At 40.8% G+C, this 20,888-nt stretch overlaps 1 protein-coding gene across 2 annotated transcripts in view; it reads left to right on the top strand.

Moving 5' to 3' along the window:
- The window catches only part of LOC126320378 (tyrosine-protein kinase transmembrane receptor Ror2), a 50,450-nt gene extending 30,024 nt beyond the window's left edge, over nt 1-20,426 (top strand). Inside the window, exons 4-8 of one of the 2 annotated variants that reach the window (XM_049993825.1) lie at nt 9,711-9,987; nt 13,850-14,092; nt 15,282-15,475; nt 17,937-18,092; nt 18,799-20,426. In XM_049993825.1, the coding sequence (XP_049849782.1) occupies nt 9,711-9,987; nt 13,850-14,092; nt 15,282-15,475; nt 17,937-18,092; nt 18,799-19,653 (1,725 nt within the window). In that variant the 3' untranslated portion in view covers nt 19,654-20,426. The remainder of the gene's footprint in view (nt 1-9,710; nt 9,988-13,849; nt 14,093-15,281; nt 15,476-17,936; nt 18,093-18,798) is intronic. The other variant, XM_049993826.1, reaches the window with a different exon arrangement.
- Nucleotides 20,427-20,888: the final 462 nt, after the last annotated feature.

Here is a 20,888-nt window from a genome sequence, read left to right as displayed (position 1 = left end):
ATTTGTGCACCGCCGCCGTCAGTGTCAGCCAGTTTGCCGTGGCATACGGAGCTCCATCGTAGTCTTTAACACTGGTAGCATGCCGCGACAGCGTGGACGTGAACCGTATGGGCAGTTGACGGACTTTGAGCGAGGGCGTATAGTGGGCATGCGGGAGGCCCAGTGGACGTACCGCCGAATTGCTCAACACGTGGAGCGTGAGGTCTCCACAGTACATCGATGTTGTCGCCAGTGGTCGGCGGAAGGTGCACGTGCCCGTCGACCTGGGACCGGACCGCAGCGACGCATGGATGCACGCCAAGACCGTAGGATCCTACGCAGTGCCGTAGGGGACCGCACCGCCACTTCCCAGCAAATTAGGGACACTGTTGCTCCTGGGGTTTCGGCGAGGACCATTCGCAACCGTCTCCATGAAGCTGGGCTACAGTCCCGCACACCGTTAGGCCGTCTTCCGCTCACGCCCCAACATCGTGCAGCCCGCCTCCAGTGGTGTCGCGACAGGCGTGAATGGAGGGACGAATGGAGACGTGTCGTCTTCAGCGATGAGAGTCGCTTCTGCCTTGGTGCCAATGATGGTCGTATGCGTGTTTGGCGCCGTGCAGGTGAGCGGCACAATCAGGACTGCATACGACCGAGGCACACAGGGCCAACACCCGGCATCATGGTGTGGGGAGCGATCTCCTACACTGGCCGTACACCTCTGGTGATCGTCGAGGGGACACTGAATAGTGCACGGTACATCCAAACCGTCATCGAACCCATCGTTCTACCATTCCTAGACAGGCAAGGGAACTTGCTGTTCCAACAGGACAATGCACGTCCGCATGTATCCCATGCCACCCAACGTGCTCTAGAAGGTGTAAGTCAACTACCCTGGCCAGCAAGATCTCCGGATCTGTCCCCCATTGATTATGTTTGGGACTGGATGAAGCGTCGTCTCACGCGGTCTGCACGTCCAGCACGAACGCTGGTCCAACTGAGGCGCCAGGTGGAAATGGCATGGCAAGCCGTTCCACAGGACTACATCGAGCATCTCTACAATCGTCTCCATGGGAGAATAGCAGCCTGCATTGCTGCGAAAGGTGGATATACACTGTACTAGTGCCGACATTGTGCATGCTCTGTTGCCTGTGACTATGTGCCTGTGGTTCTGTCAGTGTGATCATGTGATGTATCTGACCCCAGGAATGTGTCAATAAAGTTTCCCCTTCATGGGACAATGAATTCACGGTGTTCTTATTTCAATTTCCAGGAGTGTAGTTACTAACTTCTGGATATGGATAGGCCACTACCTCTCTTTGTGCATTTGCCTGGGAAGCACTCACATCCAAACAAGCTCTTAGTTCATTCACTAAAAACACAGTTGCCAGTTGAATGATGTGCAGAAACAGTACTGCAGCACTAATAAAATATTTATGATGAAGTGTTACCTATATTATCTGTATTACTAAGTTGGTACCCTGGAACCCAGTACGAGTTGCAGATTGCCTGTTAACGGCTCCCAGGGACAACAAAAATTGGGTTATCACTATTTAACATAATTATTGACTGAATTTAAAAAATTAAAATTCCGTTGTAATCCATTCATTAAAAGGTATAATCTTTCATTGAAAGTTTAACGCAATAAGGTATTATAGTTAGAAGCTGTTCGTTTGTCTCGGGGTAGCACAAATAACTGCAGAACACCCGAATTATATTCATCCGATATTTGAGAATGAGAGCACTTAATGACTTCCAACAAACTTGGCAATAATATTGAACCTTCATGAAACTTTTTCTTGATGAACCACTCTCCCCCTTACACACACACACACACACACACACACACACACACACACACACACTCACACACAAAATGATGAATGGAAAAAACTTTTATCACTTGTTACATTTTCGATGTTGCTGCCGTCAGACTTCAGCATCAGCCATGGCATTTTTAATTTATAAATTATTTACTACCAACTTTTATGAGAAACAGATTTTCCTGACAGTATCCACATATGCCACGTAATGTACCTGCAAAATTATGTCATTGTACAATACATAGTACATGAGACAGTGTCATAAAGATTGAGATGCCTGAAAAACTAGCTTTTCCTTAAAATGGAGTGCAAATTACCCAGGCTGTATTTATCCAGTGTGCCAGTGGCCTTGTCACAGTAACAACAGCAGTGCCTGTCAGATCACCAGAGTTAAGCCTGTCAGGTTTGGCTAGCACTTGGATGGGTGACTATCCAGTCTGCCAAGTGCTGGTGGCAATTGGGGTGGACTCAGTCCCTGTGAGACAAATTGAGGAGCTACTTGATTGAGAAGTAGAAACTCTGGTCTCGTAAGCTGACTATGTCCAGGAGAGCAGTGTGCTGAAGTGACGCCTATAAGCTGAGGATGACATGCCAGTCAGTCAGTACCGTTGTGCCTTCCAAGGCCTGTGCGGACCAAGTTTAATTAGTTTTAGTATTCATTCAGTGTTTTGTAATGAGTGCACGTCACAACTTCCAACAAACTTGAAGCATAATTTCAAACCTTTCCTAAACATTGTCTCACCTAGATTAACTATTTGTAATGTAATCAGATATTTGAAGCAGTTTTATACATGGGAGTTCAAGTCTTGATAGAATATGGTTTTTTTGGTATTATAATAAGATGATATTGTAATAGGATATAGTGCTTTTCCTAAGCTAATTAACTATTGTACTGCCCATTGCCCCCCCCCCCCCCCCCCCTACCCAACCCACCTGTCTCTGGAAATGCCCTGTGCCTCTGGAAAAATAAGCTGTTTTGTAGTTGACAGTATTTTCTGTTCAGAATAAAATTTTCACTCTGGAACAAAATGTGAGCTGATACAGAACCTTGTAGGAGTGCTAGCCTTGCAAGGTACACAGGAGAGCTTATATGAATTTGGGAAGATAGGAGAAGAGACTGATGGAAGTAAAACTGTGAGAACGATTTGTAAGTCATGCTTGGGTAGGCAGAGCACTTGCCAGCAAAAGGCAAAGGTTCCGAGTTCAAGTCTGTCCAGCACATAATTTTAATCTGCCAGGAAGTTTCGATGTTTTCTGTAGTTGACAATGTTTTCTGTTTCTGATAAGTTTAGGATGCCATTTTTTATCTCCATTTGTAGGAATAATTATCTGAAATTTGGTATTTAACCTGATATTAATCAAAAATGCACTTATAGGTTTCATTTGTGTTTATGTACTGTGTGTAAATTTTCCATGATTGATTCTTCAAATAGTCGGGCATTATTAGACAATGATGCACTGCATTAAATATTGTTAAGGTCATTACGGTATTGTGTATCGATTGCTTTCGTGTTTAGGTGCAGTGTCAGGTACATATAGGGTACATGACGAAGATCTAACCCAGTGATTCCCAAGCTACTTGGTATGGCATGCATAGTGGTTACGTTATATTAAAACAAAAACAAAAAAATTAGTAACAAACAATTACATTTATCTTTTCTCTCAAACAAAGAAGATGCTGTTGATCTGGATTGAATTTCGCCCAATGTTGGTGTTAGGCCATATGTGGTTGATGACAGTGAAACTGCAGTCATATTTGTAGCATTTTGTGAAATGATCAGGTGAGCTGCGTGACATCAGCCATAGACAAAATAACCCTTTGTTGCTGCACTGTGATTGTATCCTTAACTATCATATGCAGAGTAAGCCTTGGCTCGTGTATCTCGACACCTCCTTTACAAGATAGACTTGGCTGTAGTATGAAGTGGGTCCTGGTTAGTGACAGACATGAAGGCACCAGTGGTCCATCAACTGGCAGAGGGGAGGCAGATACTCCAAAGGCAAAAATAAGAAGGTATAGTGAGAACTATTTATTGCTAGGTGTCACGAAAACTAATATAAATAATGAAGAACGTCTGCAGTATGTAATATGTTTAAACATTTTATCTGCTGATAGTAGGAAGCCTATGTCTTGAAGCCAAACAGCCAGAATTAATGGGAAATCTGAAAGAATTTTTTATCAGGAAACTAAATGTTTTACTGTCTACCCAGAAAAACTTTGCTAAAACAATGAATGTGACAAGTCTCTTTTAGCCTCTTACCAGATGTTGCAGAGGATTGCTAAGTGCAAGGAACTATTCACAGCTGCAGAAAACCTGGTTTTACCAGCAGTGTCAACAATGTTTGATCACTCATTTGCTCCTATTTCTAATGATACAGTGCATAGAGTAATTTTTGACATTTCTGGCTAGTTACTTGAGCAGTTAATCGATAAATTGTGGAACAACAAGTGATTGAAGTGACGTGATATTCATAAAGATACTCCTTTGATTGCTTATGTTCATTTCATTAATGAGTTAACATTTGGGAGGTATTGCTTATCTGTCGACCAGTACTGGAAACACCTACAGTTCAAGGCCTTTTTGACATTATCAATATTGTTTTTAATCTAAATGGGATATCATGGAACACGTGCATTGGAGTATGTACAGATGGAGCTCACTCAGTGTCTGAAACTCATAGTAGATTCCAAGCAAAAGTTAAATCTGTGGCTCTTGATGGAGAATGGACTCACTGCATGATACTTTTTATGGTGCTTTTTAAAGTGCTGTGTGAGGAGATGGGTGCTGAACAACTCTCTCTCTCTCTCTCTCTCTCTCTCTCTCTCTCTCTCTCTCTCTCCCCCCCCCCTCCCCCTCTCCCTCCCCCTCCCCCTCCCCCTCCCGCCCTTTCGACAAAAGTCACTCTCTGGCAGACTGTTTCAGCAACGGAGATTTTCTAGTGAAAGTGGGTTACCTCACTGACATTTTTGAGAAACTAGACATTCTTAAGGCAACCAGGCAACTGCACTGTCTTGGAATGAAAAGGTGGAGGCATTCATAAAGAAATTAGCACTGTGGCAAAACTGAATGGAAAGTGACATGCTAGACATGTTCCCCACTGTAGTGTCACTCTTAAAGGGCACAGATAATCCCATACTTCCATTGGACATAAAAGCCTGACTACTTCGTCATCTTGCTACACCAAAAGTTCACTTCAAAAAGTATTTCAGTGGTGACTTTGATAAATTTAATTGGATTAAAAATCCATTCAAAAATGCTCTTGGACCATTGTGTCTAAATATAAAAGAACAAGAACTATGTATTGATCTCAGTTTTGATATTTCACTAAAGAGTAATTTAATGAAGTTGGAGTTTTGGATACATATTAGCAAGGAATTCCCAACACGTAGCCAAAATGTAGTGAAGATACTGACTCCATTTGCAACAATGTACTTGCATGAGACTGGCCGTTTAGCTTCGATGGCTGTGAAATCAAATTAACATTCAAAGAGCTAAATACAAGCAACGAACTCTGATTGGTTGTTTCTGCTATTACACCCATTTTGAGAAAGTTCCTTCTCAAAAGTAAGTTCATCCATCACATTGAACTTCGTGATTTAAATTTTAGTGCTCTTGTAGTCCTTGTTTGCTGAATTGTAGATATTGTTCATTTCATAGTTTTTGAATAAACAAAAAGTGATGAAGATAAAAAAAAAATTACTTCATGTTTTTGTTATAATAATTCATGTAGTTTAGGTTTCTATTGCATAAAATCCTTCTAAATTGAATTTGGTAAAACAAGGAATAAATATTAAAAATGATTATTTTTTATTAATAATAAAGACTGGAGGGGGTGGGTCAGATACTATTTTTTCTTCATAATGGGGGCCCAGGGGGGAAAAGTTTGAGAACCACTGATTCAGAGTGAAATCTACTGAGTTTCAGTCATATTATAATTCTTATTATTAATGTATTTCTGTGACCATCTTAAGATAGCTAATTTCAAAAATTATCTTTGTAGATTTGAAAGAATTATTCTAAGTAATTAAAAAAGCCTCTCTCATACAAAGAGAAGAAGATCATGAAATGTTCAATGCAGTGGTGGCCACTGTCTCTTTCTGGTGCATATCGGGTATTTTGTGCTAGCTTATTTGGCGTATACGCAGCTGGCTAAAGCTTACTGTGTCTGTTTCTGTATTCAAGTGTGGTTGTTGTTGTTGTGGGGTCTTCAGTCCAGAGACTGGTTTGATGCAGTTCTACATGCTACTCTATCATGTGCAAGCTTCATCATCTCCCAGTACCTACTGCAATCTACATTCTTCTGAATCTGTTTAATGTATTCATCTCTTGGTCTCCCTCTAAGATTTTTACCCTCCACGCTGCCCTCCAATACTAAACTGGTGATCCCTTGATGCCTCAGAATATGTCCTACCACCCATTTTTATTTAAAGTACTATCTGAGTACATGACATTTCGCAGGAATGTTTATTTCTTCCAATCTTCTATTAGTCCATCTTCTCCTTCCCACTCTCTGTGTCCATTTCCTCCTTCCCCTCCTCTGTCAATTTCTTCTGCTCCACTCTCTCCCCCCCTTCCCCTCTGCCCACCTTTTCCTCCCCAGTCTCTCTCTCTCTCTCTCTCTCTCTCTCTCTCTCTCTCTCTCTCTCTCTCTCTCTCTCTCTCTCTCTCTCCCCCCCCTCCCCCCCTCTCCCCCCTCTCCCCCCTCTCCCCCCCTCTCCCCCCATCTCATCCTCTCCCCTTCTCTGTTTCAACATTACCACCCCCACCCCAATAGGAGGTGGGTGGTTTTTACCCCCACAGTGTTTCTTTCAAGATTGTAACTAATGTAAGAATCAAATTTAGTTGAAATTTTTCCAGGAGCTTAAGACAAGCTTTTTATCCATGGCTATGCTTGTGTGCACGCTGTCAAATATATTTCACATAAATTTAACATATTTCACACATATTTTACTCACATTTCAACTGTATATCTACTGAATTTCGCTCTGGAGTTCATTTTCATGTAGCTCAGTATTTTATGACATTGTATCTCTTCAGTTATTTCATACAATGACATAATTGTGCAAGTACATCCAGTAGTATATGTGGCTACTCACTGCCAAATGTATTGTGAATAGAGTTAGTAGTAAAGAAGTAATAAGAGGTCTGTTCAAAAAATTCTGACACTTTTCCACAGAATTTTTCTATGCTTACCTTTTACTTACTGTGCATGGTATCCTACGAAATACTTTCCTCTGCAATTGAGACACCACTCCCAACACTGTTTACACTTCCAGAAGCAGTCTTGGTACACCTATTGCTGGATAGCATGAGGTGCTGTTTGCAGATTTTCTTTTATGTTGCGTATCATTGCAAATCTTCATCCTTTCAGTGGGGTTTTCAACTTTGGAAATAAAAAAAAGAGAGAGAGGTCCACAGGGGCCAGGTCTGAAGAGTATGGAGATGAGACAGCACAGTGATTTCGTTTTTTATACAATAGTCACACACCAAGAAGGATGAATGTGCAGGTGCATTATCGTGATGCAAGAGCCACATTTCAGGCCATTTCCGTCTCACATTTTCTCACATGTCCCGATAGTTCCATCGATTAACAGTTTGTCCTTGAGCCACTAATTCATGATGAACCAATCATTAAAAGTTAAAGAAAACCATCAGCATTACTTTGACATTTAATTTCACAAGCTTTTGTTGGTCTTGGAGAACCTTTCCGGGCCCATTGTGAAGATTGAACCTTTGTCTCAACATCATAACGGTAGACCTACATATCATCACCAGTTATGATTCTCTTGAGGAACATCTCCTTCTCATTTGTGCGATCCAAAATCTCTTCACAGATTGCAAACTGTCTGTCTTTTTGGTTTTGAGTCATGAGCCATTGGACGAACTTGGCAGCAACACAATGCATTCAAAGATGCTGTGTCAGGATTTCACGACATGATCCAACTGAAATGTTACACTCTTCTGCAATCTCTTGGACAGTCAGTCTTCGACTGGCATGCACAATTTCATTGACATTGCTGACATGAGCATTGTCGATAGAAGCCCAAGGGTGCCCTGAATGAGAGTCATCTTTAAATTCCATCCAGCCATTTTTAAACCGGGTGAACCATTCGTAACACAGAGTATGGCTTAAGCACCCATCACCATTGGCTTCCATCATTTGATGTGTCCCTGTTAAATGTTTTTTTGAGTTTCACGCAAAATATAATGCAGATGCATTGCTCCTCTAACTGTGTCACCTTGTATTTCTTAAACTGTGTGACACAACATTCTACTCAATAAAACTCTGAAGAATAACTAACAGACATACAACAATGAAACTTCCGGCAGTTACACATTAAGCATAGGTGTGTGTGCAGGGATACCAACCGCATTTTGCCCCAACACACCATTGGCGTGAATTTACGAATGTTCCCGAATTATTTGAACAGACCTCTTAAATTAAAATGCCGTGCACAATGCGGTAGATTTCACATATCTCAGTGTTTATGATGTCCTGTTTTCTGAACTTTGTGTCGTACAATAATATATCTTTGTAGGTACTTTCAGTGGCATATGTAGATACTGTTGGCGAAATGTCACGAAAGCAAATTAGTCGTAAATAAGTAAAATGTCATGCTTCATGCAGCAGCTGTATTGCACAAATATCGAAAAATGTAGTACGTCATAATCTTATTTCCTTTCAGCATTTTATGGGGATTATCAATGAGAAAACATTTTGTAAAGGTTTGAAATTATGTGTAACGTTTCTGTCGTTCTCAAATACTGAATGAATAAACTATGGATATTCACATGCCATGGGATAAACTAATTTTTTCAGCCCCACACCTTTACATGTGTACCAAGTTCGGTGGGAATCAGCCCAGTGGTTTAGGAGGAGATATGGTACATACATACATACATACATACATACATACATACTTACATCCATTTTTATAATATATGGTGATATATGATAATTACACAATTCGACTCAGACAGTGCTGTCAGATCCACTTTGAATGTCTTACAAAATATTGTGAATGCAAAGAAATGCTGGTAATACTTAAATAAATGTGTATACAAGTAAACAGCAGAATGTGTTAGATCAGGGAGCATACTGCAAAGAAATGAAGTGGTTAATAGCTGAATAATTGGTGGAAATTGAAACACTGTTAATTTAAAATTCCACCATCTTGTCTTCCCCTTGTCACACCCAAAACTGCATGTGTGCGGGGACACACACACACACACACACACACACACACACACACACACACACACACACACACACTTACTTTCTCTCACAGTGTGTGTGTGTGTGTGTGTGTGTGTGTGTGTGTGTGTGTGTGTGTGTGTGTTTGCAGATAGGTATAAACAACAAACACACACACACACACACACACACACACACACACACACACACACACACTTATTTTCTCTCACAGTGTGTGTGTGTGTGTGTGTGTGTGTGTGTGTGTTTGTTTGTTGTTTATACCTATCTGCAATTCAGTATTTCATAGATTTTGCATTGATTTTTGTTATAATAATGGCTTCAGTGAAGTTACGACTACTTACAGGTAACGCAATTTTAGACCAGTCCTTTGAATTTAGTTGCATTAAACAGTATGCTGGCCAGTTTGGCCATGTGGTTCTAGGCACTTCAGTCTGCAACCGCTACGGCCACAGGTTTGAATCTTGCCTTGGGCATGGATGTGTGTGATGTCCTTAGGTTAGTTAGGTTTAAGTAGTTCTAAGTTCTAGGTGACTGATGACCTCAGATGTTTAGTCCCATAGTGCGCAGAGCCAATTGAACCATTTTGAACCAAACAGTACTGAACACCTGAGAACAGCAAAACTATTTATAAAATATGCTTTTGTTTGACCTGTATTTGAGATTCTTACTGTTACTTGTTACTGTCTTCAGAAATTGCTGTGTACATACGCATTCCCACAATGCGGGTTGCGGGATGGGTATCCAGTGACACTCCCTCTGTGTCAAGAAGATTGTGTGGCTGTGCGGCAACTCTTCTGCTACAATGAGTGGGCACTTATCGAAGATATGAAACAGCGAGGCATCTATTTCAAGTCACGTAGACATTTCACACTGCCAGACTGTGAAGCATTACCAGTGTACAAGAACTCGACCACACCTGTATGTTCCTATGCACACCTCACAGAAATGAAGACTGATGAAATTACTTGTAAGCAAATAATTTTTAGTTCAGTGATACGTAATAATCTGTTTCCAAACTGAAGTAACAGTGGTTGTGTCATTGCAGTTTGGTGACAAGTTGTTATAAGCAGATTGAGCAATTACTAATCTACAGGTTATCTTTAAGCTTGTGTACTGTTTCTTAATTATATTTCTCACAGAAAGCCCTGTAGCATGAGGAGGTGATTTGTTTTTGCAGTTGGAATAATGTGTCTGTAGTGAATGGACTGATTTCCTAAACATTTTTTTAAGGAAAAGTTGTAGGGAGAATTACCAGGTTTTCATATCATATATGCACAATATTTCGGTAACCTAGTGAGTTGTCATCATCAGGTGCGTTGATGGACTGATGCTAGGAGGCTACAGCCGAAGAATCACTTCGTACAATTGTGTTACTGTGTATTAAAAATCTCATTGCACACACAGGCCAAAGATCCTACTGTAAAATACACCTATAATCAATGAATTACGAAGTTACAACTATTTTGAGTCACTGTTTTTAAGATAATGGCTATTTTTTTTAAAAAGTAATCAATTTGCAGCTCAAATCCAATCTGAAGCACTCAAATTATGATTGATTTTTTTTATCTGGTATGCTGTTGATTGTAGTGATAAAAAGTGTATCCATTTATGCTCTGATGTCACGTGATGGATGTAAGTTAATGTAATAAATCTTGATAGAACTAGAAATTCTGCCAGCTATGTTGGTGCAGGTTCTGCTATATTTCAGAGTTAACCGGTTATTAGTTTTGGGAAGTTGACCTCTCTTCATTAAGTAACTGATGCTATAAAACTTAAACAAAATTTGGTTCTGTATTCAGAATACAGACATAACCAGGACAGGCTTTTACTCTATATTGCTGCTGTACAGAGAGGGATGCTACAGTTCTTTGTTAGTTCTGATGTGCTGTGAACAAGCTTTGTCCCATACTTACAGTGTCAGTGCTGTATTTTGGCAGGTGGATTGGTTGGGAGGGGGGGGGGGAGTGTCAGATGGCGTAGCTTGAAGGAGAGAGCCTGGGGATGGGTGGCTAGCGGCTCCAAGGAAGGCAGCCAGTTTGCTGGCTAGGAATGCAGGAGGTAGAGGTGGCGGGTATATGAGCTAAACATTATTTGATTGTAAAGGTCTGTGGGGAGTGGCACATAAGACTACATGGGGATGCGAACTGAGAGATGGTGACAGGGTGGAGGAGGGGGAACTGTTGGCTGGAGGGTGCGGGACAGTAGGTTAACTGAGACTGAAGCCATGATGATTGCGGGAGCGGAGAAAAGTGGTGGTGTCTGGAAGGATCCAGATGGCCTGGGTTGTGAAGCAGCTGCAGGAGCATTCCAGACACAACATCCATAAATTGTCCTACCTTTTGACATCTCACTTCTGCCTTGGGGCACCACTATCCGTCATCACCCATTCTATTCACAGTGAACACCCCATTAACCCCTTACAGCCAGACCCTGTCTAACTCACATCTTCAATTTACCATTTCCTCCAAAACTCACAACACCCCCAAAACCCAGAATCCAAGCAAACCTAAAATGCTGTTGTTAACCTTTCCACCAAAACTTCAGCCCCACAGTAGTTCAGTCCTGTCCAAACATCCCACTTCTATCTCCACAACCACTTTCAACCATGTTTCAGTTGTCAAAGACCTACTCTCCTTTTCCTGAGCCCTACAATGAAAACAAAACACTTCGTTGCCACCAATTCCTCCAACCAAAGCCAACCTAATTCTAACACTGAATCTGGCCTCTCCCAGTTAATACCACCATCCAAAAGTGATCTTCCCACCTAATCACCCTCTGGCCACCTTGCAGGAATTCCTGACCTTAACCTTGGCCTTACAATTATTCCTGAGGTTCCTACCTGATAACACTAACCTTTCATCAGGAAAAGGACTGCCCTATGCAGCCTTAAAAGCAGATCCTGACCTGAGCATTCTCTCTGCAGACAAAGGCTCCACCACTGTTGTGATGAGTCGCAGTGACCACTTAACGGAAGGTATTCGCCAACTGTGTGATCTCTCCACCTACAAGCGCTGCCATTCCAGAAGTCCACCACAACCTCCAGTCCTTACTGAAATCTATAGGTCCTTCCAAGAACTTCTCCCGAGTCCATCTCCTTCCTCACCCTAACAATGAACCACACACCCGTGTTCTGCATGCTCTCCCCAAAATTCGGAAACCCAACAATACTGGATGCCCTATGTAACTGGCTATTGGGTTCTCACTGAAAGAATTTCCGTTGTCATTGACCAGCACCTCCATCCAATTGCCTGAAGCCTAGCCTCCCACATCAAAGATACTAACCATTTCCTTCACAGACGTTCTACCATCCCCCACCCCTTTACGTCCTGGGTCCCTTCTCATCACTGTTTCAATCCCCACTCATCATTGTTGAATGCAACCTCCCTATACACCAAAATCCCTCATGCCCATAATCTTGTCACTATTGAGCACTACCTCTCTTAATGTCATTCAGACTCCAAACCCACCACCTCATTCCTTATACGCTTTACTAACCGTATCCGGACTCACAACTACTTTTCCTGTGAAGAGAAGGTATACAAATTAAGCCACGGCACACCCATGGGCACCCTCATGGCATCCTCCAGTGCCAACCTCTTTATGGACCATCTAGAGGAAACACTCCCAGGCCCTTAGTCTGGTTCAGGTTCATTGATTATATCTTCATGATCTTGATTCAAGGCCAAGACACATTCTCCACATTCCTTCACAACTTCAACACTTTCTCTTCCATTCGCTTCACCTGGTCCTTCTCTACCCAGTGCGCCACCTTCCTAGATGTTGACCTCCATGTCTCTCGTGGCTCCATCCAAACCTCTGCCCGCATTAAAACCATTAACACCAACAGTGCTTGCATTTCAACAGTTGCCATACCTTCCACACCAAATATTTCTCCCACACAGCCTAGCCACACATGGATGACGTATTTGCAGCGACAAGAACTACTTGCCCAGTATACTGATGTCTTTCACAGAGAGACAGTATCCCCGAAACTTAGTCCACAAACAGATTTCCCATGCCATATCCTTACACACCCTAAATTCTCCCACCACCCCCAAGAATAAGCTACAGAGGAGTGTCCCCTCGTCATCCAATATCACCGTGGACTGTAACAACTGAACCATATCCTTCTCCCTCTCCCTCTACCCACCCCACGCAACACTTAACCCCGCCACTAACAGTCCATCTGCCAAAATTCAGCAATGGCACTGTTAATCCAGACAGTACTCTGTTGGGCATAGGTGCTCATGCATGCACGTGTGTGTGTGTGGGGGGGGGGGGGGGGGGTGAGAATACACATCAAGTTATGTCTTTTGAGAATGACATTCTTGAAGGTTTTCGATGGAGTAGTTCTTTCAAAAGCAAGTTGTCACATTTAATAGGTCTCCCTCTGTTCCTCACAGCTGATTAACAGGCTTGTTAATAGGATGCAACAGCTAAACTGCTCATGTAGGCCCTATTGCCTTTTTCACCATAACCTAATCTGAAAGTAAGAATGCACATGTGTCTTATCATTTCAGGTACACATTACAAACTATTGTGGATGACTATATTTATCATGACCACTTTACAGTTTGCCATCAGACCCATTTAAAGGGCAAATATGCATGTCTGACAGTACCAGACTAGCTATCAGTAAACAGAAACAAGTTCATGTTCATTCTTCTTTGACTTCATTGTTGTAAATAAGTATTTTCACAGTACTAGATATTTAGTTCATGTAAAAAGTCCTGAAAGTTAGTTTAACATGTAAACAGTCTTATGTGTTGCACAAATATAATAATATGATGCTTATACTGTACCTGTGCTGAGTGCAAATCTTGTTACAGATGACTGTATACGTGGAAGAGGACGTTTCTATCAGGGAACTGTGAATGTTACAAAGGATGGCCTAGCGTGTCAAAGGTGGGACTCTCAAGTTCCACACACTCATAACAGGCCTCCTGATGTTTTTCCAGAGGTTCAGAATGCAGAAAATTACTGCCGCAATGCTGGTGGAGAGGAACCATCACCATGGTGTTACACAATGAACCAGACGGTCCGCTGGCAGCGTTGTGAAATACCTGTCTGTGGTTAGTTTCTTTCTGAAATGTACATTTGAATTTTAAACCAAAAAACTTCATCCAAATGTAGGAACATGTGAAAGGGCAGTAAACATTAGCATATAACGTATTGTGAACTTACCATTTATGTGGAAGAGCAAAAGGGAGAAAAGTTTATATGCTATACAGTGAGCCACTAAATATTAGAGATATTAGAGATTTGAGTCAAAAGCCAGCACATTATTAGGAACTTAACATGGCACAGTTGTAAAACAGTGGATTTCCAATTTAATATCTTGACACAACTGTTCTCGTTGAGGTTTTCACTGGTTAAGTGCAAATAAAGGAATGATTCATAACACCATACTTATGAGGTTCACTGAACTTAAGTTATAATTTCTTGTTACCATGATTTAGATTCCACATTACACTTTAAATTCGCCTATAACAGGCTGGGTATTCAGTTCACAGGTTGAAGGGAGCCAAGGAAATACTATCGCCAGCAGGATTACGATAAATAGAGCATTTTGGTACTTAAACCAACATTCAGACTGAGGACACCTTTACTTTCTGTTCCTTCCAGAAATGTGGAGTGACTGAATTTATGCCTCTGTGTGAACTGTGATAAATGTAATCTATATGATCACTTATAAGTAAGAGAGAGTTACAGATTATGACAATGAACTATTTTGTGGGAGAGACAGAGCATGATTCCCAGCCAGGCCACCCAATAGCCCTATAGTAAGTATTCCTCGAATTCTTTACATAAATTCTGGGAAATGCTGAAATTGATCCCTCAAGGAGGTGATGGCCAATTCCTCCCAAAACTGTGTCCAGATGAGCTAATGTTCAGTCCTTAATGACTTTGGGGATGCTGTGGCATTAAATTTCATCCTGCTTTCCCCGTTAAGTTTTTCCATGATCAGTATCGGAGTTGTGTGTATGTGTGTCTAAAAACTGCATTCCTTAATCAAACTATAATTTTTAAGTAGTTTCTTGTAAGATAATCTGTTGTTTATTTTGAGCATTTATTTACTTATCCTGATTTCTATGACAATGTGAACTCTCAGTATATTATTGTGTGCCTAGATTATTCTGTCATTGTCACCCTGTTCCTCCTCTAGTTGTTCTGTACAGCATTAGCAGTTTTCTACAAAACAAGATGAATATTGCAAATAAATGAAATTTATTAATGCCATGTGGTGTTTGCTGATTTCAGATAATGACACAGTAAGAGAAGAGATCGACGACGAACCTGCCATTGTGGTAATGGAAGAATTCTTCACACCAGTCTTCATTCTTTTGTTGTCGGCAGTGGGTTTAGTTGGACTGATTATTATTCTGCTACTTTTTCTGCTCTGTCATCGCCTTTACAAGCACCGTGTTGGTTACAATCCTACAGCAACTCGAGATGTGAGATATGTCTTTACATAATTAAATTTCTTGTTAATGTCATTTCTATATACACTGCCGGAAAAAAAATAGTGCACGTGGAAAGACGATGTCGATTTTGATCCGATGACAACATATGCCACTTGGGGGATAGTAGATTTACTTATAATGGTTTGAATATTGTCTGCCAACAGGTAGCACAATGGCATAGCTACCAGAGCACAGTCTGTGTCTACTCTTTAATAGGGAAGGCTCACAGCAGAAGGCTCAGTGTGGTTCAAACATGCGAAACAAGCAGGCAACCACGTCATAGAGATGCACTCATGTGTCTTACAGCCAACTTAATGAGTTTGAAAGGGGTCAGCTTGTTACCGTTCAAGTGGCAGGATGGTACTTTCGGAGAAGTGCCACACGAGTTGGACATGTTGTGTCAGTTGTGCAACGATGCTGGTATCAGTGGTCACATAATCATTCTCACATTCGTGGACAAGGTTCTGGATGTCCATGCAGTACAGACACCCACCGTGGTTGTCATAATGTATGGGCAGCAGTGGCAGATTGTACAGCTACCACAGCATAGGTAAGAGGGCTTCATAGGTAAGAGGGCTTGTTAGTCCAGATATGTCAACACAGACTGTTGCGAACCTGTTATTAGCAATGGGACTACAGGCGCACACATACTTGTAGCCCATCTTCCACTCGCACCACAGCATCGAATGCACGGCTTGACTGGTGCTGTCGGAGAATCACTTGGAAGGTGGAATGGCACGCTGTGGTCTTCAGTGATGAAAGCAGAGTCCGCCTGCATGTGAGTGTTGGTCATTTGCGTTTATAACATAGACTGGTGAGCACATCTCCCAGAATATGTTTGTCCCAAGACACACCGGTTCCCTCCCCAGGACTTGTGTGATACACTACAACTCTTGTTTGCCTATGGTGTTCCTGGAGGTGACAATCACCAGTGTTTGGTAGGTGCAGATTGTTGTTTGACCTATTCTTTTGCTGGTCTTGTAACAGGAAGGTGTGTGTCATTCCAACAGAATAATGCTCATCCACACACTGCCTGTGAAATTCGACATGCTCTGCAAGATGTGCAGCAAGATCCCTGGCCAGCACAATCTCCAGCACATGCAAGATAGGATGTGATGAGAGGTGACTCATCAACCCACAACCCATAAAGAACTACATGAACGGTTCAAGCAGGCATAATGTACATCAGGACAGTATTTGCCACCTGTACAATTGGCTGGGTGCCTATGTCAGCACCTGCATCGCTGCCCATGGAGGCTTCACCATCCACTAATACGGGTGTTTCAGCATGGGTTGATGTCTGATACCTCTTAACTGCTTGTGCTACTGATCTGTAAATGTAATCATTTCATGTACTTTTGTACTGTTGCAACAATAAATCTTGAGTGGTGTTTTTTTCCGGCAGTGTGTATTCTGTGCCAGTGCTTATAATCATCATGTATTTTACAATATCTTCAACACTTATTATTTATTATTATTATTATTATTATTATTATTATTATTATTATTATTATTATTATCTAAAATAGAATTTCTAAATTTTAAACTAGATTTTTTTTTTAGTGGAAGAAGCAGTCAGGAAGTACAGACTGCATGGTGTTTGGAAATATGGTAAACATATTATGAAATATGTTTCCTCAGTGGGTGTATACTTATCAACGTATTTTTTATGAGTGCTATTCGCAAAGTAACATCCATTTTGTGTAGCTTGGGAAGTATGGATTGGAGGGGGGGGGGGGGGGGGGTTGCAGGGGTGGCAAAACAGTCACTATGCTGACTTACGCAATGTGTTGTATAGTTGTTATAGTGAGAAAGCCACATGTGCTCCTCATTTGCCTACGGTAGCCATTCAAACTTAGAGCTACAATGCAAAATCTCTGAACTGTTAAATCAGGTCTGTAATTTAGTTTTGAGTGGCAGAAAATTTCAAAGCTGTTTCACAAAATCTGAGGCTTTAATGCGTTGTATGTTACGGGTGTAGTTCATTTAAGAGTGGAAGGACGAATGACCAGGATTATGTACGGCCACACTTTTCTCAGCTAACATGAGAATTGTTGCATCAAGTCAAACACAACATTTCTGAACATCTGCCATACAGCCTAGACATGATTCTAAGTTATTTTGCATGAAAAAGTGGCTGGGCTTGCAACACTTTGTCTCTGACGAAGAACTTTAAATTGCTGTGATAGGCTGCTTACAATCTAAGGCAGCAGACTTCTGTTTTGTCAACTTGTTAAGGGATGCAATAAACTTTTGACTCTGGATGGCGACACTGTAGAGAAGTTAATGAAGTGGTGGTGTTCTAAGAACTTTCTAATAAATTTACTGTAAATATCCAGTATTTTATGTATAGTGTTAATTGAGATTACTGTCCTGACAGCTCTCATAAATGTTGATTCCTCTGTGAGATGTGATCAAATCGAACATTCCTAAAATTGGTGTTGTGTTCCAGGAAGTGAACATAGATCTGGACAAGTTACCTAGCAACATGGCATATCATAGAACAGGAGCACAACTCAACCCAAAACTGGAGAAACTGGAATTCTCGAGAAATGATATAATTTACATAAGAGATTTAGGGCAGGGAGCATTTGGAAGAGTTTTTCAGGTAATCATATTTTTCTGAGATATTCACTATTAGTCTAATCCTCGTAGCTGAAGAAACAGTTGGAACTTGACGGAACGTATTCTACTGTATGCACCCATTTCACGTAGTTTTTGTCCTCCTGTAATTCGTGAGTTTTCTGTAGCTTCTGGAGCACATTATTTTATTTGCATTGCATTATACCAGAATAAATGAAGATCTGAGATGCTAAGTTGTTCTTGAAGACTTGCATATATATGTTGTCAGCACCTGATAATAGAGGCAAAACATGTTTCATTTCTTCTGTAGGTAGTTCTGTTAGCAAGGTGAGGCAACCATCTCTTGTTTCCTGTGTAGTCACTCCAAATGGCCAACAGAAAATGTGCGCAGATGTTATAGTTAATCTCTCAATGACATTATCGTAGTTGTCTTAAAATGTATGAGTAATATGAAAGCTGTAGCTATGTTAGTTTTTTTTTAATGAATTTACTTTGCATAAATATGTGGACTCCACCTGTGGTCATTCCTTTGTGCATCACAGATATTAAAAAGTAATGCTTTCTTTAGAATTTTGTATAGCTATCATCACATGATTACTCCTGTTAAGATCATTCTGCTGTATGATAGTAAGAATAAAAAAATACTAATCATGTAGCAGGCAATTATTCTAGCAGATTTACACTGTTTCCTGTGAAGGTAATAACAATGCTTCTCTCATATGATGTTTCAGGCCAAAGCTCCAGGGTTGGTGAAAGGAGAAGAATTCACATTAGTTGCAGTGAAAATGCTCAAAGATGAGGCATCTGAAGATTTACAAGTAGACTTTGAGCGTGAAGCATGCCTGTTGGCAGAATTTGACCATCCAAACATTGTTAAGCTCCTCGGAGTGTGTGCCATCGGACGTCCTATGTGTCTTTTATTTGAGTACATGGGTCGTGGAGACTTGAATGAGTTTTTGCGTTCATGTTCTCCTAGTAATTACATTGTCAGAAGTTCTGAAGGTGATGGGGATATGTTTAGAGATGTCCAACTGACTCACGTTGACTTAGTCAATATTGCTCGACAAGTGGCAGCTGGAATGGTTTACCTTTCAGATAGAAAATTTGTGCACCGAGATCTTGCCACACGTAACTGTCTTATAGATGACAGCATGGTGGTGAAAATTGCAGACTTTGGATTGTCTCAAAAAATTTACTTACAAGACTACTATAAAGGTGATGAACATGATGCTATTCCTGTACGGTGGATGCCACTTGAAAGTATCCTTTATAATAAATACACAGTTGAGTCAGATGTTTGGGCATTTGGAGTTTGTCTGTGGGAGATATTTTCATTTGCCCTTCAACCATACTACGGAATGACACATGAAGAAGTAGTGAAGTACATTAAAGAAGGTAATGTGTTACAGTGTCCTGACAACACACCAAAGTCCGTGTATGAACTTATGAAACTCTGCTGGAATCGCAAACCACCAGCAAGACCCGGTTTCCGGACGATCTATCAAACTCTGGAAACTATTCAAGACGAAGTGGAAAGGGCACAGAATTGTCGGACAAGTTCGTTTCCACAGAGAGTCCACGTCTGATGGTTCCTTCAGAATGCAAGGAGGCATTTTTCAGTCTTTCAGTGTTTGGACTTTTTCTGTGGCCTCTGCTCTTGTAGTGAGACAGTCTGCTGAATGTGTGTTAATGATTTGGCAGATATGTTGAATTTTGCATAGTTTTATTTAAATGTGCTCATATCAGTTGTATGTCCTCTAGTCACTCTGACCTGTTTACCATTAACTTAAAAAGGTAAGCACTTGTTTATATGTGGTGGTGTTTGTAACAATTTGTGTCATGTATCTGCATGGTGAAGTTTTGAATGGCTTTTTTATACACTGTATTTATTCCACAATCATGCATTTGTAAAATGTTTGTGTACATACTTAAGAGGGCAAATGTGATTGTAAGGTACTAAAAGTTGCAGAAATGTATTGATTTATAAATTTTTTATTCTTAATAGAATTGTGTACATTTTTAATTTAATATTTTTGTATGTCATGTAGTGCAAGTTTTAAATATATTTGGTTTAGAGACACTCTTAAACTTGAGTAACATGTAATAGCTCTCTTCTCTTGTTGCTTTCCTTCTGCTGATTGCACTTAGTAATCAGAAGAGTCTTGTGAAGGAAAAAGCAATAGTTGCCAGTTTTATCAACGTCAGCTGAATAACTTAATATCCTCACAAAATGCAGGATGTACAGTCTACACTACTGTTTTAGTAATTAAAAAACACATACCTAGTGTTTGAGGTAATGTAATGGTAAAACAATGATTATTCTAATCAGTTTAGCTATGAAATTGGTTTCAGGTCCCTATGCAGATATTTTATTTCCCATAATTGTGTCTGATGGAAGCCAGATTGTTTTGTAAACCAGTAGTGCAGACGATACTTTTACAGATCAGATTTTCGTGCATTGTCAGCAAAATTATGACTGTTTCAGAGCTGTGTTATAGCCTATAAAATTTTTACCACAAATAACCAGACATTGTAAAGCTGCAAGTAAAGGTACCTGAGGTGTGGTGCCTCTCCAGTTGCAGCATCATATAGAGCACTGAATCTTGCTTAATATTGTGTAGTACTGACAATATGTGGATGCAGGCTGAGCTGCAAAGCAGGAAACTGTGTAATATGCATCTGAGAGAATGTGTGCTGTCCATCAGGTTTGCTGTCACAATAAGGATCTTCTAGTGACACACACATGTATGTTTCTGAGTGATAAATGCCTTTTAGTTTAGAAAATAACTGATTAGGCCACAGATATTCACAAAATGAAATG

The sequence above is a fragment of the Schistocerca gregaria genome, unplaced genomic scaffold, assembly GCF_023897955.1.
Source record: "Schistocerca gregaria isolate iqSchGreg1 unplaced genomic scaffold, iqSchGreg1.2 ptg000719l, whole genome shotgun sequence".
Taxonomy (NCBI): domain Eukaryota; kingdom Metazoa; phylum Arthropoda; class Insecta; order Orthoptera; family Acrididae; genus Schistocerca; species Schistocerca gregaria.
This window is presented reverse-complemented; position numbering and strand designations above follow the sequence as displayed.